Source organism: Numida meleagris, chromosome 3 (assembly GCF_002078875.1).
Source record: "Numida meleagris isolate 19003 breed g44 Domestic line chromosome 3, NumMel1.0, whole genome shotgun sequence".
NCBI classification, from domain to species: Eukaryota; Metazoa; Chordata; class Aves; order Galliformes; family Numididae; genus Numida; species Numida meleagris.
In genome coordinates, this window is record NC_034411.1 from 70,778,177 (window position 1) to 70,794,503 (window position 16,327).

Consider the following 16,327-nt stretch of genomic DNA (forward strand, 5'->3'; position numbering starts at 1 on the left):
CTGCTTGGAAGAATTCTATGAAAGATGGCTCTGAAGAGAAGTGTCCAGAACAGCTGGTTCGTTTTCAGGGGTCACATCTGCCAAGCTCAAGAATGATCCATCCCAGTGTGCAGGAAAACAAGCAAAGATGATGTAAGGCTAGCATGGATGAGCAAGAAACTTCTGGAAAAAAAAAAAACTAAAATAATAAAAGGAAGCATAGAGGAGATTAAACTAGGGCCAGGAGACTCAAGAGGAATGTGAAAGCACTGTCTTTGCTTGTTGGAGTAAGGTTAGGAAAGACAAATCCTACCTGGAGGTGAATCTGGCTAGAGATGGTAAAGGGCAGGAGAAAGGTATTCCAGAAGTACCACAATAGGAGAAGGAAGTCTAGGGAAGATGAGGGCTGTCTGCTGAATGGGGCAGGAGTCTTGGTGACAAAGGGTATAGAGAAGCCTACTCAATGCCCTCTTCATCTTTGTCTTTGATGATAAGATTTGCCTTCAGGAATGACAAGTCCCTGAAACAAATGGGAAAGTTTGGAGCAGACTTACCTTTCACTCAGCCTTTTATAAGTCTGTGCAACCTGATGGGATTCACCCACAAATACTCAATGTTATGTTGATCTTTTAAAGACCAACTTGGTCTTAGTGGAGGTTCCTGAGGGCTGAAAGAGAGCAAATGCCAGGGGAGGTTCAGATTGGATATTAGGAAAAAATTCTCCTCAGAAGGTGCGGTGAGGCATTGGATCAGGCTGCCCAGGGAGGTGGTGGAGTCACTGTCCCTGGAGGTTTTCAAAAAATGGGTAGATGTTGCATTGAGTGACATCGTTTAGCAATATGGTAGTGGCGGGTTGACTGTTGGACTAGGTGATCTTACTGATCTTTCCAACCTTTATGATTCTATGAAATGTCATGCCTATATTCGAAAAGGACAAAAAGGAAAATCTGGGGAGCTATTGGTCAGTCTCTTGAATATTTGGAAAAGCAGTGGTGAAAATAATTCTGGAAAACACTTCCAAGCATGGGAAGAACAAGCAGGTGGGTAGGAATAGATGCCCTGGCTTTATGTAGGGGAAATATAACAGAAATGAAATCTAGCATGAAAGATGTTAAAGCATTTCTGAATGTGTATAATAGTAGAATCTTTTTATATGGGTGGATATAAAGTGTAGGAGACATGAAAGAATGGCAGAGGAAGAAAATGAAGTTGTTCCAATATAATGTCCTTATCTTAGCTTCTAACCTAGAATTACATGAGCAGTAACAAAAAAGAGATTGAACTATACAATCTAGTATTCATTAGGGTAGGCGTATCTTAAGTGAAAAATGTTAAAACAAATATAAAAAATAATTATAGGCAGATGTCTTTCTTGCAGAGAATTAAGAAAGTAGAATTGTTATCATTAGAAAGATGAGCAGTTACGCATTATGATAGTAAAAATCTCTTTAAAATAGGTTTTAATATTCTTAAATGCTGATATATCTAAATAGAAATATAATTAGATAAATAGCGATATTAAGTAGATATTATTTTTATTAGGTTCCATTGAGATTTTGTCAGAAGTCCTAGTTGTTTTTTTTAAACAGGACTGATCAGAAGTAGTATGAGTGGACAATTAAAACTTAAGAGACAGCAATTATTGGTGATCTATCAAGAGTTTGAAGTAGATTATATTGCGTTACAGTATTGATTAGTTGATGAGATGTTTGATTTCTTTATTATTGTTAATAAATTAATCTTTTCCATTAGAATATTGCATGTTGTTATGCGTCTTTATTCTTTAACAGAATTTGTTGAACATTATTTTTGAATGTGCAGGGTTATTTTAGTGGTTGCTCCTGCTGAATTTTTTTTTGTATTTCTGAACCCTAGAGTGGGAGTGAAATTCTAATGTATATGGTTTACTTTGCCATGATGAGTAAATGCAGTCTGCTTTCAACTTGTCAAGAAGAATTCATTTTCTATATAAAAGGAAGAGTATACAGAATGTCTCATTTACAACCAGTTTTTAAGCAGTTTAGTAGCCCTTCCATTTTCTGCAGTGTAGATCTTAAGGATCTTAATAATAACTGTAAGATCTTAATTCACATACAAGTTTAATCAGTATTTCTCTTAAATCCAAGATGTACTAAAACAAATTAAATTCTGTTTCTGTTGCCTTGGCAAGTGACATAGTTTGTTCAGCTATGACTATGAAAAAAATATTAAAATCTGCTAAAATGCAAACAAGATTTGTACATTAAACTTTTTAAACTTCAGTATGTATTACCTTATAAAAATCTTTATTTCATGTACTTTACTCCTTTTAGTTACTAGTTCTGGATAGTGATTCTCATGAACTATTGTCATCTCACTAAGAGGAAAGGGAAATAATACATACAAACTGTTGTGCCTTAATTTAGAACTGGTAATCAAGCTATTCTGGTTTTGTGGTGAGTACCTTTGATCAAGAACTACTAGTGAGCCATATGTGTTGTTCTCATAAATATTTTGCATAAGGTATACTTTTTGTTCTGTAGCTGTTAGACAGTAGAATTTAGAACTGTGTCTTGGCAGTCGAGGGGAAATCACAGCACAAGTGGTAAGCAGTTTTATTATTTCTTAGAATTAGGATAAGCATTATTGAGTTGTATGTAGTTTTCCAGGTGACGATTCTATTTAGTGAAGTGCTAAGGATGTCATTTTTAACCTAGGTAGAGGTAGTCAGCACTCCTTGGGGAGAAGTGTAGAAACTTCATTCGGAACTGAGTTTTGTAAAAGCTTTGGGGGAGACTTCATTCTGTCCTTCAGGGAAAAAATGGATGGATAGGTTGATCTGTCGATCAATGTCCCTAGATGTTCATTTTTAGTAGAAGTAATACTGAAGTCAAGAGTTGGATACAAACAAAAGAATGTGTTGTAAGGACTTAGCTGGGTAAAGCAAAATAATGTCTTGAAGCTAAAAATAAAGTATATGTTCCTATGCTTGCATTAGTGTGACCAGCACTCCAATGACAAGATTGTAAAGTGCCTCAGAGAGTCAACGTGCTTCTCCCAAGAGGTGAATGCACCATTTAGGAGCTGCTGTAGAGAATGCTATTATGAAAGTGACATTTCCCAGTAGGAAAAGTTGTCTTTACTGTCCAAGGCACAATAAAGGGTTTCTGAATTTCAGGTATCTGGTTATAAATTCCTTAACTAATTGTAGACACTTTTGTTATGCATACGTGTGGTGTGTTTTTTCTTTCTCGTCTAAGAGAATATGTGACAAGTTCTGATAGTGTCTAGTTATGTGTCCCTGATAACACAGTAGTATTAGTCCTCATGGGTATTCTAACTAACATACTTTTCAGTGCTACAGCAACTCACAAACATGTTTCAGGGGAATTACAACCTGGAACATGCAGCACTGGGGAATGCAAGTGCTTCCTGTAGTGAATTTTAAATGAAGTCTTTCATGAGAATAGTTGATTTGTTTAATGCTTTAAGAAAATTCTGGGGAGATAACATGGCTAGAGACATTTGTCTTTTCCTTTCTTTTGTATTTATGTCATTTAAAAGGTTTGGTTTTGGGAGAGCAGCAGCAGACTCTTTTAGCACTAGAGCTATATACACCAGAGCTAGCTTTGAACTGCAAAGTACAGATCTAATTACACAGCTTGTAGCTGTGGAACTGCTTCTCTCTACTCTAAATTACTTTTCCTAGCTTATTTGCATAATTTAATGCACAGAGATTTTCCATGGAAATAGAATATTTGCTGACACACTTAGGACAGGCTAAATTAACCTGTTAAAATCTTATGTTGCCATTTTACAACATATTTGGTAAATGTTTTGGTAAATGTTTACCTTTTTTTTTTTTTTAAGAAGAACATGCAGCAGGGCCTCACATGTAGCTAAGGCTGGTTCTTCATAAAAATTTGGTGATGTTACAGATATTACAAGTAAATATTATCCATAAGATTGTGCACCTCTAATCAGCTAACAAAGCAGTCTTTTTAATCAGACTGGCTGTCTACCTCTCACTGATAATTAATTTTTGTTTTTGGCAACTTATGCAATAATTTTTAATTAAAAATTTAGTCAGGTGATGATATGTGATCATAACATACATAAAAGTCAATTAATTCCACTGCACATTGTTAGTTTATGAAATTCACCTTCCACTTTTTTTTAAAGAAAGCAAATACTACACATCTGAGATTTAGATATCCTATAAGAGCTGTAGAAAGTCTCTGAGTACAGGACAGTTATATCAACATTTGTTTTGTTGTTATTGTTTGATGCATAACAAGTTCTTATATCTTCCTTGACTGAATGATTGTTGTAATGTCAGATATTGTCACAATGATTCTGTGAGAAGAAGCTGTGTAGAAGATGGAATATCGAACGTTTTCTGTGGCTATTGAATATACTGAAGGCTTTTATGCATTAGGTTTCTTTTAGTTCCTCATGTGCTGCAACATATTTAGCAAGCTAAGGAAATAGTTACGTATAATGACATCTTCATTATAGAGGATCAAAATACTGTAATGGATACAATAAAAAATAATATATAAAAAAGAGATGGTCTGTTATGTAGGACAATGAAAATTTAGATTCTCTCTCTGCCTTCAATAGTATATGTGGTGTGACACAAGCAGAAGTTGCTAAAATAAAAATCTTCAGAAATACATATTAATCAGGGCTTCCAAATTTTGAGAACTAGGACATAGCAATTATTGATCTGACAAAAGTGCTCTTACCTTCAACAGAGTTATTAGGATCTGTGCTTTGAGCTTATCAAGTCATATGCAGTAAGCTGTATGATCTCATATCTTAAGTATCAAGATCAGTCAGGGAATGCACTTAACCTTAGTTTCACTTGCAAAATATGCGTATGAGGAAACAATGTCATGTGCTTTTTTCTTGACGTTCTGTAATCCCGTTTTCTTGTAATGATTAGCCTTACAGCAAATGCTGTTACGGAATTGTTAATTTTGTCTTTAGGACAGGGTTTTGATCAGTGTGCTTGATGAAACAAGGTGAAAACTAGATGAAGTAAGCATTGTCTGCTTCACGTACAAAATGTGGCAGGTAGTGCTTAAACATAAGGAATGTTAACTGCACATTGTATTGATTTAAGTCTGGCTTCCTAATTTAGTACTATCCATTGTGTGTATATATATACATTTTTTTTTTTTTTTACAGTAGAGGTGCAATATAGACCTTGAATTGTAGCCCAGCCAACTCATTCAGGTCAGAGTTAACAATTCCAGGGTTATTTTCCTGGGTTACTTCTGCCTATTATTATTCCTATTCATGCACTTGAAACATCTTCCAGTCCTCTAATAGAGAAACATGCTGCTTGTTTTCTGGTTATTGTGGAAATCACAGCATGGGATTACACTTGGAGGGAAAGTCCCATTTAATTTCAGATTCATGTAGGCAGAAGCTTTAGGATTACAATGGCAGTTTTGCTAGGCAGTGACAAGAAAGGACATTCTTAGTTGTTTTTAGGTACAAAGCCTCCAGATCTTTTTCCAGCGTTATTAACTTTCACAACAGCATGAAACAAATATTTTCTTAGATTTTAGAAAACAAGTTTTTTCTTAGATTTTGAATATTGTAGCAGTGATCTTGATGTTAAATTGATAATAGTCTTGTGAGCTTTAATTCCACATTGCACAGTAGGGTTTTTTGTTTCATTGTTGGTTTTTTTGTTTAGTTTTTCTTAAGTCTCTGTCGAACATGCAAAACTGTATAATTTTATTTCTGCCAAGAATTCTGTTTTCATAGGAAATTTCAATTTAATTTATGTTATGGTGTTATTTATTAATGGATTTTGGTCTTTTCTACTACCTCTCATAGCTGTGCTTTTATATATTTGCATTTCTTTAGCTCATATGTATCTTGCATAGCATCTCAAGTAGATGACTACGTGTGCCAAATGCTGTATAAATTCTGTACTGATGTATCTTTCATAGCACTACATTTTTTTTTGTTGCTTTTTAGATTAATCTAACATTTCAAAGAAAATCAAGGCACCAAACACTGAAAAATGATTCAGATTCTTCTGAGGCAAACTGATTATTATTTGAATGATACATTTTGAAATGTGTTAACTGAAAGGTCTTGCTAGGGTAGTGCTATGTAATAATTTCAGAAATGTTCAGTGGCCAAGATTCAAAAACACAAATATATTTACATTTATCAGTTTGCATAGTTCTCTTTAGCAAAGTGTCACCTATTAAATTTTACCTTCATACAGAAATTTAGATTAACTTGGCTTTCTTATGTTTCTGAGTAGTAAAAATTAGACATGAATGTTACTGCTTCATCCACCAGTGCACTATTAGCTCATTTTCATCCTGAGAAAAGAACTGGATTATATCTGATCTGAAGGTGAGAAAGCGTTAAGGCCAGGGAAGAAGTCTGAAAAGTAACAAAAAAAAGAAAGAAAATTCTAAGCCTTTGAAATAGTAATTCCTTATCTTTTTGCTGTTGCTTGTCATTGTTTAAGCAGGACTGGAACATGATAGTGATAGTTAATAAAGGCTCTGCCTGATTATGATTAGAACTAAGAAAAATTTTGTTTACTTTTATAACTCCAGGAATGGGCTTTATTCAATTATTGCAGTTACTGCTTATTTACATAATTGTGAACATTCTTCAGTTAAGGACCTACTTTCTACTCTTTTATATTTTCTGTGACTAGCATTCTGTTCTCTACTTTATGTCACTGTGGTGACTCAGTTTTACCACATCTCATTTCTCAGTACAGCTTTTTTGCTCCTTTCTAGAAATAGTTCTAGCTACCAAAGTGTTACACCTATAATGCTCTCTATACAGTAGTTTGTTTAGTTTGAATGCATGTCCCAGTATTTATCTGTGTCTTGTTTAAACAACCCATGAAAAAGTGTAACCTGGTTAACTAAGAAGTTTGTTGGATATACATACACACTTATGTACAGATCTGCTTGTTATTTTTGACTGGTTTTATTATTTCCTTTCCAGCTTTAAAAGCATTCCTCTTAGCAGCTTTTCTGTGAGCTTTGTCCTTCTCTAGGAACATAAGACCCACAAGTCTCAAAAATTCACTCACACCACACTTAATTTGATCTTTGAGTATGGATTCTAAAAAGGTCAAGAGATCTAATAAGATATTTATCAATATTAGTGTTATATAAACACCATTCTGCAAGTTTATATTTTATATTTCAGTTATTCAAAATTAATGCAAGACTGAAATAAAATAGAATCTAAAATTTTAAGATACACTGTAAAACCAATTGACAAACCTATTTTGTCGTTGAATTGTAAAACTCCTTAGTGCATATGTCTGTTGTTGGTTGTTTTGTTTTGTTTTGTTTTGAAGAAGTCAATATGTCAAATATTTCTATACTTCCTAATTCAGAAGCTTCAGAATAACCTGGATAAAAAGGCCATTCCTATTTAATGTCCAATACTGTATTTACTCGTTTTCTTTACTTTCAGAAATTACCTATTTAGAAAAGATGACTTGTTAATCTCTTCAGTAGAGAATCAAATGTTAGTATTACTTCATCTTTAAAGGAAACAAGTTAGTAAAGTATAAAATCAATTGGACTTAAAATTGAAGATTATGAAGTGAGAATTCAGTGAAGATGACTTGACGGACCTCTTAATGAAAGGAATTTACTACTCTCAATAGTTGTGTTGTTGCTTTGTTTTTAGGCTTTCTATAAAAAGAATTTGCAAAAGGATAAGTAAGCAATCCTTAAATAATTGATGAAGACATGAAGATATGCACTATGCTCTGTTATGCTGTAGCCTCTTTTTGACAAAATTTTAAAAAGGTTTTGCTAATAAGTATTTTAATTCAAACAAAATGAAGGTGCTTACTATGACATGTATTTGAGAATATTTTTTACTCAGACAAAAGCTAGTAATTATAGAAATCACAACGTTACTGAAATGATCATGGAAAGATGTACCAAGTAAGCTAAAATAAGTAATGTGTAATTCTCCTGGGTAGCAAAGAGATATACAGCATTGTTTCTCTTTTTTCTTCTCCTTATGCTGTCACCTGTTTTCATTTTGATTATTTTTAATGATAAATTTATAGTTTATATAAATTTACAGCTGCTTTGTGCACTTTGATATAAAAATACACATACATTCTATGTTTCCAATTAAATTATAAATTTCGAAATTCAGAACAGAAGTAATAACAAGTTTAATTATGCCCTTAAACATAGCTAATTTATTTATTAATAATGTTTTATTTTAGAATGATTTGGTAACATGCCACAGGTTGATACAAGGATGTTGCTGCCAAAAGAACCAAATTAAAAGCACAGGGTTGTCTGGAATTTGACATACCTGTCATAAAATGCAACTGAAACTGACTTAAAATAGAACTTTAGTTCTATATTCACATTGATTCAGCTTACTTATTAGCCAGTCATTCAAACTTTTCCAAGTGGGAGTATTAAGAACACAAAATTTGTCATATGAGATCAAACCTAGGAGCTGTCTGGCCAACTATGCATTGTCAATTTATGCAAACAGTGAGCAACACGAAATTCTCAGGGGGAAAGTATTGAGTGTTTTCTATAGCATACCTTTCCCAGCAGTATTTGGCTATCAGACATTCCAAGCTGTTATTGGCACTGTAATTAACTGGCATTTAATCACTAGTGATAGATATTCTCCATCATTGACTAGCACAAAATAATTACATTCCTATAAGGCATAATTGAGCAAGTAGAAGAAAAGGCATTCTTCATTTACTTTGGTTAAACCAGTCACTCGTATCTTTCTGTTGATTCTTCATGATAGCTGGCAGGAATTCAGTCGTTATGCAGGCACGCATACATAGCACACATTGGTCTTACAGCCAGCTTTCCCTTTGAAGTCTTATAGTGGGTTTGGAATCACTCAATCCTTCCTCCTATGGTTTATTCCATATTTTCTTACCTTAATGGATCTTGTCCATGCTTAATGAATTTTCAATCCATTCCTATTAATTGAATAAACATTAATTCACTTGTATGTGTATATATATGTGGTAAAAATAATAAGTGACCACGAGGTTGTGTGGATGATACATTAGTGTATTTTCAAAATCTACTGTAGACAGGAGTTCAAATCATTTCAAAAATGCTTTCTGTTTTATTGTTAATTCTCTGTCTATCAATTACTACATTTTTGATTATCTTTTTACTCAATCCGTAGTTGGTATCTTCAGGGAAACATCCACTGTCTTTAAAGTATCTTTATGAGTGATGCTATGGGGTTTAAACCCAACATTATCTGTGAGTTTAAAATTTGTATCTGCATGTATGTTTACATTTGTTCTTACTTAGTTTCATTCTTCTCTTTGATTGTTTAGTGTTTTGGGATTATAATATTCTCCAAAGGCTCCTTATAGTCAGTTTTTGTTTCAACTGTCTTGCATAGTCAAATCATACCATTAAATAACTTATCACTTCTGTATTTACTTTCTGGATCATTTAGGATGTGTCAAATTGTGCTTTTTTTTTTCCTCAGTGCCAATCTCTTCACTATTTGAAAAAGATATTTCCAATGATCGTTACTTATCTTTCAAAGACTAAAGAATTAGAAATGAGAACCTTTTCAGAAGCTCTTGAAAAACATTATGTATAATACAGGCAGGATCATCCTTCAATTTCTCTACAGCTACATAATGATTTTTCATCATTATGCCCTGCATTTACCCATTTAATTTGTTCTTATAGTACGGAATATTTTGTTATTAAAGTGCTTTCATTGTTTCAGACTTCAGTCATTTCTCATCAGCTCTATTTCTTTCTGTCTTAAGGTGATGGTGTTTGTTCATGCTAGAAATGCCACAGTCAAAACTGCTATGGCTCTTCGAGAAAAAGCAAAAAACAATGGTCATATTTGTCACTTTTTGTCACATCAAGGATCAGATTATGGACAAGCTGAAAAACAGGTAAGTGAATAATTTATGTTGCTAATTTTTGCAATTCTAATTTTGCTTTTATGTTACCATCCAGTATGGGAATATTGCAGTGTTTTTGAGCTTCTTGAGAACGTGTTTTGCTCTGGAAGGAGCAGTGGAATTTCTGAATTAAATAGAGGTAGAAAGTAAAGAATAATGCCAAAGATGAATGAAGAGAAACCAGTGCTGTTACTTACAATTAGCTGAAATTTCACTGATATTGTTTGATTTCTCAAGTCTATCATAGCATTGAGGAGGAAGGCTTTTTATCGGAAAGAATTGGGCAAATTAGAGAAGAATGATTTTGGTGCTCATGGTTCACAGTAATCTTCATGCAATCTCCAACTCAGGAAGACGCTAAGCTACTGATTGTCACTGTCTTCAGAGAGTATGCATCTCCTTCATTTTGCACTCTTTCCATAAATATTTTCTACTCTTCACCCTTTATGACAGAAAACTGTCCTAAGTATTAACCTGACTTCATCGGTAAATTTATCACCTTTCCAAAACTATCTGACTTTCCTCAAATATCACCTAGTGATGGGCAATCAAAAAGTAATTGTTCTAAGAATGAAAAGTGGGAAAGGCATTTGACTCTTAGAAGGGATTAGCCTCCTTAATCTGGTTTTGTATGAGAAATTTGTATATGGTTCATAAATTATTTGTATTTTAAGCAATAGCCAAGTGCTTACCAAATGAAACTGTGTATCTTTATGTGTTTTTACAGTTCTGTCCCTGCTAGAATAGTGTTATTTGACCTTTCAGTTTTTTTCTAATGTAGTAACTTGGTCTCAAACAATTTCTTTTCATCTACTCAAGCAATATGCCTGTATTTCTGCTGAGAACAGCTTTCCAAAACAATTCTTAATTTATTGTTATATATGACTTTTGCATTAGAAGATATATTATTTGAGGTAATGACTGAAGTCTTGTTAATATTCCCTGAAATGTAATGTTTTTCCTCTCTCCCAAACTAAATAACTAATCATAGAAGAAATACCTTTTCATTATATAAAGTTTAATCTATACATAAGATACCTTCTCTCACTAGTAAATATGTAGATAAAATTTTAAATATTTTTTGCATCTGTGAATTAGGAATTGGATAGGTGTGGAGCAAGGGGAAGAGAGTTAGAATCTTTGTCTGTTTGAGATGTAACAAATACACTACCATATCTTATAACTGAAGAGAATGGGGGAGATATTCACACAGATCTATTAATTATGAATGGAGCAGAGACATTACAGTTAGTAAACTGAAATTTCTGTAATGTAGAGAAAATTATAAATTAGAGAAGATTTTTAAAAATCATAATAATCTATGTTCTTTTTCAAGATACTTCTGATAACTGTAATAAATATTTATAGAAATATACTTAATTACAAATTGATGTCCTTACCTTTCATAAATAGCGTATGTCAAAAATGCGTATGTTAAAAATCTTCTCTTTTTCTAGTGGATGCTAGTAACTGCTGCATTTTAAAAATATTATCAGAACCAAACCTGGAAATCTGATGTTTCTACTGTAACACTGAAAATTAATGCTGATCCTCTTTTCATTAGACTTTTTAGAACAAAATCTGAAACTCCTAGTTTATTAAAACAATATTAGATTTTCAGTGCTAAAATGGGAAAAAAAAAATTAAGGAATTGAAAATACCAGTATTCATTTAGGCACTCAAAATTACTACTCATTAAGTTAGGAAGTTAGCTCTGGTTTCAGCGGTGCATCCTATGTGATGTATCTGTCTTCACATTTGAGGACTGCTCTGAAAGTAATGCTTCCTATTTTGTTATGTTGTCCCACAACATCAGAGGTGGATGTCGGTGGTATGGCAGTAGAGGCTGAACCTTCCCACCAATATTCAACTACATTTTATTGCCGTGTGACAGATGGCAGCAGAGGGGCAGTTTGACAAAATGACGTCTGACATGGAAGTGCATAGGAAGAAAAAGGGTGTCACTGAATTCCTCCATGTGGAAGTAAATTGCACCCATTGACAGTCGTCAACTCTTCCTGAGCATTTATGAAGACCAAACAGTGGATGTGAGCACTGTGAGGTGGTGCACAGTGGATTTCAGCAGCAGTAGGTCACCTCCACTGCTGCAGATTTTTATAAGCACTGCATGTAGGCTCTTGTTCATTGCTGATGGAGTTGCATAGTGAGTGCTGGTGAAAAATGTTGCAAAATAGTGTTTTGTTGCTGAGAATCTTCTCTATCAAATAGTGTTATTGTGCACTCTGTTGTAGTTTCCATGGAAATAAATAGGAGGCATTACTTTCAGAGTGGCCTACCTATTTTGTGCTTCAGAGCCACTTCTGTTATGAACTGAAGTGTTAGCATAAATGCATTCTTACCTATATATTTGTAAGAAATTTATTATCTAGATTGAAGTCTAGTATATTCAAATGGAAAATGCTACATGAAGAAAATATTGTTTCTTGACTTTCAAAGTCAGATTCTTTTCTTCCTTTTTAAAGAGAAGGCACACATTATACTGATTTGTTGTATTATTATGCTCCAAACTATATTTTTTCATCAGTTTTAAACACCAATTTGTATTTTTGATGAATCTAGTTCAAACTTAAGTGGCATTTTCAGTATTAGACATTCTAAATAGATATGAAGTATCCAAAAAAGAGGATCTTAGTTCTTTAAAATTCCTATATTACTGTTCTGTAATCACAATATTGTACAAACATTAAGATTCAGAAATATATTTATTATCAGTAGATAGTAGGAATGCAGATAACTGGCTCAGTTTTTGGCAGCGTCATAGCCAAAAAATCACATAGTTACTGCGATTGGATGGTAATCAGGATTGATGCTAATCAATCTGTTTAGCAAACTGTGTAAGTTACTTGCCTAAATGGTCTTTACCAAAAAAAAAAACAAAAATGAGAGAACAGACCAGAAGTGAAATGTTACTTCATCTTCTCTAGTTATATTTGAGGTATCAAGTTTTGTATCTATACATATTTTATATATTTTTAAGAATTTTGTTATGTGAATTGTATGGTGAAGTTTTATTAGAGCAAAATGATTCCGTTTTAGTAGAGTTAGATCTTACATCCCTAATGACCATCTAAACTCTTGCATACGACTTCACCAAATTCCTTCTATGAGTCTGTATTGCACTTGCTGTAGAGACATCTATACTCAATTTAACACCTAGGGCAATGGAAAAGTCCCTCTTCTCTTACTAAATTTTTCTCTCGAGCTTAAAAAGAGGTACATTATCTTCACCTAGAATTGATCCAACTTCAGTTCCCACTGGATCATGTTTTGACTTTTAAATGATAAATTTAAGTCTTCTCCTGCAGAAGTTGTTTGTTTATTTATCAACTAAATTAAGTCTTTTTAGACAATTTTGTTAAGCTTCACATTTCTACAGCAAGGCTGTGGCTAAATGCATAAAAGGCAGATTACCCCTACAAACACAACCAGTACAAAATTGTCACTTTTCTTTGGATCTTTGGGGTCATTTTGTTTGTTTTGTGTGGAAGATAATAACATGCAAAAATACAGTTGCCTTGATAGCACAGGCAAGCTTTGATATATATATGTTTTTCTTTTTACAATGTATATGTACTGCTCAGTTCAGGTAGAATGTATGACTGGTCTATTAGAGCAAGTAAACAAACCTTTGAAATTCCAGATGTGTCCCTTTTTCCAAGAATTTACAGTAGAATAGCACTAGGATTATTAGGTGTTCATTTAGTTTATCAGTTTTACTCTTTCCTAAGAAAGAACTTTGCCTCAGTGTATGGAAAACTTCTCTACGTTGTATGCAATGTGCTGCAATTCTCTAGAGTTTCTATTATGAATGAGAAAGTATTAAATATGTGTTGTAGACTGAATTCTGTTATCAAATTTAATTGCTTATCTCTCCGAAAATCAGTCTAATTTTTGGGTCAGATAAGTATTTCAGATTTGTTGGCTTGTCTTTGGAGCTCTGATAACTACAACACTGAGGTAACACATAAGCCTGCTGATATCCTATGAGAGATAAAATGAACTTTTTTCCCCCCAATCTATTGGCTTGATCATATATTCTGTTTTTTCCATCATGAACATCAAATTGATATGCAACAATGATTGACTTTATCCTGTTTATAGCTGGAAATCTGTCTCATGAATATTTGTTCTACTTCCAGAAGCTGTGTTGTGTTTGTAATAGAGCCCTAGAAGCAAAATGGGATAGCAGATCTTTTTCTAGAATAATCTGTGAGGTTGTGAATACATCTGACAGAGGTGCTGATGTGTTTGTTCAGGGAAGTACAAAAAGATGTTACATGCTGTTGAATGCAACTTTTTAGCAACTCCGGAGTTTTTCAGGTTAAAATCAGCGATGGATTTAATCACTGTAAGTGTAAGACTTAATGCCTTTTCTTACTAATCCTCCATGGAAATGCTTTGATAAACTGCAGAATAATGTGTTGCCTATAGCATCCCCTTTCATTGTTGACAAAATTTCCTATTAAATTCCAAATGCGCTTAGTAAGATCATTTGAAACTGTTGTCATATTTATGTTCTGATTAAGCTGCTTTCCTTGAATTAAGTCTGCCACAGTCCCCCACAAGGTAACGTAGTATTTGCATTCAGTCAGTACAAATTTTAGGGTAGGTACATTTTCAAAATGTCGTCTTTATTTGTGCTTGTAAATGTAGAACCTGAAAGTTAAATTTACATCATATTAAAACAACGGGTTTAAACTTTCTCTCTGGGATATGGGAACAGTATTAGACCAATAGAGGTTCCTTGATGTCAGACTTTGACATTACTGATTGTGATGAGTAGTTATGTGATTGATGCTGGAAATGCAGAAGTTTGCGCAGTCAGTAGCCGTGTATGTGTATTTTTGGCATAAATATTCATCTTACTGTAAGACTAACTTACTTAAAAATAAGTGAAGTTATTAAGAGTGTATTATATTCAACAATTTTTATGTTTGTTCTTAATATCTCTCTCATGTTAATTGGTGATCTCCTTGTCTTTCCTGAAGTTATAACCTCATCTGGGGGCACTGACGAAGAGAAAACCCCACAACATTCTTTTATCCTTTAACTATGAAAATCCCCTTCAGTTAGCTGCTAGGATGTTTTAGCACATAATCCAGGTCAAAAAGAAAAAGGCTGCTGAGTATTTTCACAGTAATTATTAATTATTTAATAGATGTGCTAATAGTACATAAACATTTCAAAAGAAAATTTCAAGGCTATTTGGGAAGAAGAAAAATAGTAATAATTCTGATATGATTGTTCTCATGTTTCATGTTCTCAAAATGACTACACTCTTTCCTCTTCAGCTATACAGCCCACTACTCAATTTGGCTCCAGGAAGACCTGATAGCGGCCTTTCAATATCTAAAGGGAGGCTGTAAGAAAGGACAGACTCTTGTGGTAGAACAAGGGGAGATGGAGATTTAGATTAGATGTAAGAAAAATGTTCTTTACAAGAAGGATAGTGAGGCACTGGAATGGGTTGCCCAGAGATGCAGTGGATGCCCTGTCCCTAGAGACATTCAAGGTCAGGCTGGACAGGACTCTGAGCAACCTAACGTAGCTGCAGATGTTCCTGTTCACTATGGGGCAGTTGGACTAGATGACCTTTAAGGGCACCTTCCAGCGCAAACAATTCTATGATTCTATGATGATTCTAATTTGATTTTTATCAGTATCTGCTCTCATAGTCTGTAATGAAGGTCTGATATAATGTCTCTTGGGACCAGAAAGTTCCCTTTTCTTCATGTTTTCTGCTGTGATTTAACAGTTTCAAAAGCTAGCAATATCTGGTCACTTGGAAACAGCCCTGCTAGAAGAAATTAGGAGATAAAATTAAATTCAGTGTAAATTTTTTCTGCCTTAGTCCCTACTTAGTCCTCCCTTGAAAAGCTTGGTTGACTCTGCTTTGGTTGTTTTCATGTGCTTTCAATCCCTGAGGATTGATTCAGCAAGAATTATTTTATTTTTCTTCAAAAAATAAATAAAATAAAGGACCCTATGGTCTTTCATTCTTTTCCCAAGATTTGTCCTGTTGGTAGTTGGCTGCAATGTGTAATCTTATCCAGTATGTTCAGCGAGGTTGTAGGCAATACCAGACACCTTTTCTTTATATGATGCACCAAACCATACTGGCAAACAATTCTGGTTACATACAATTTGAGTAAGCCTTAAGTGTACCTTATGCTGACTAGTATTTAAAGAAACTGTATCTAGTTAGGAATCCATCTGTCAGGAAATACTATAGATACAAGAGTTTTATTCAGCAGGAGTAATGTTTGAAAAGTTGATTGGTATTCATGGGGTTTCTGCATTGTGCCCTTATAGTAAATGTGCCTTGCTGATGATCAGTTATACTTTGTATCTCGTGATAATTATATTATTCTCAAACAGACTTGATATTTTTCAGTT

The 16,327-nt window shown here is 33.7% G+C and overlaps 1 protein-coding gene across 6 annotated transcripts in view; it reads left to right on the top strand.

Moving 5' to 3' along the window:
- ASCC3 (activating signal cointegrator 1 complex subunit 3) overlaps positions 1–16,327 on the top strand; it is a 261,190-nt gene that overhangs the window by 125,219 nt on the left and 119,644 nt on the right. For all 6 annotated transcript variants that reach the window (XM_021390450.1, XM_021390449.1, XM_021390453.1 and 3 more), the window contains one exon: positions 9,767–9,901. In XM_021390450.1, coding sequence (XP_021246125.1) covers positions 9,767–9,901 — 135 coding nt within the window. The remainder of the gene's footprint in view (positions 1–9,766; positions 9,902–16,327) is intronic.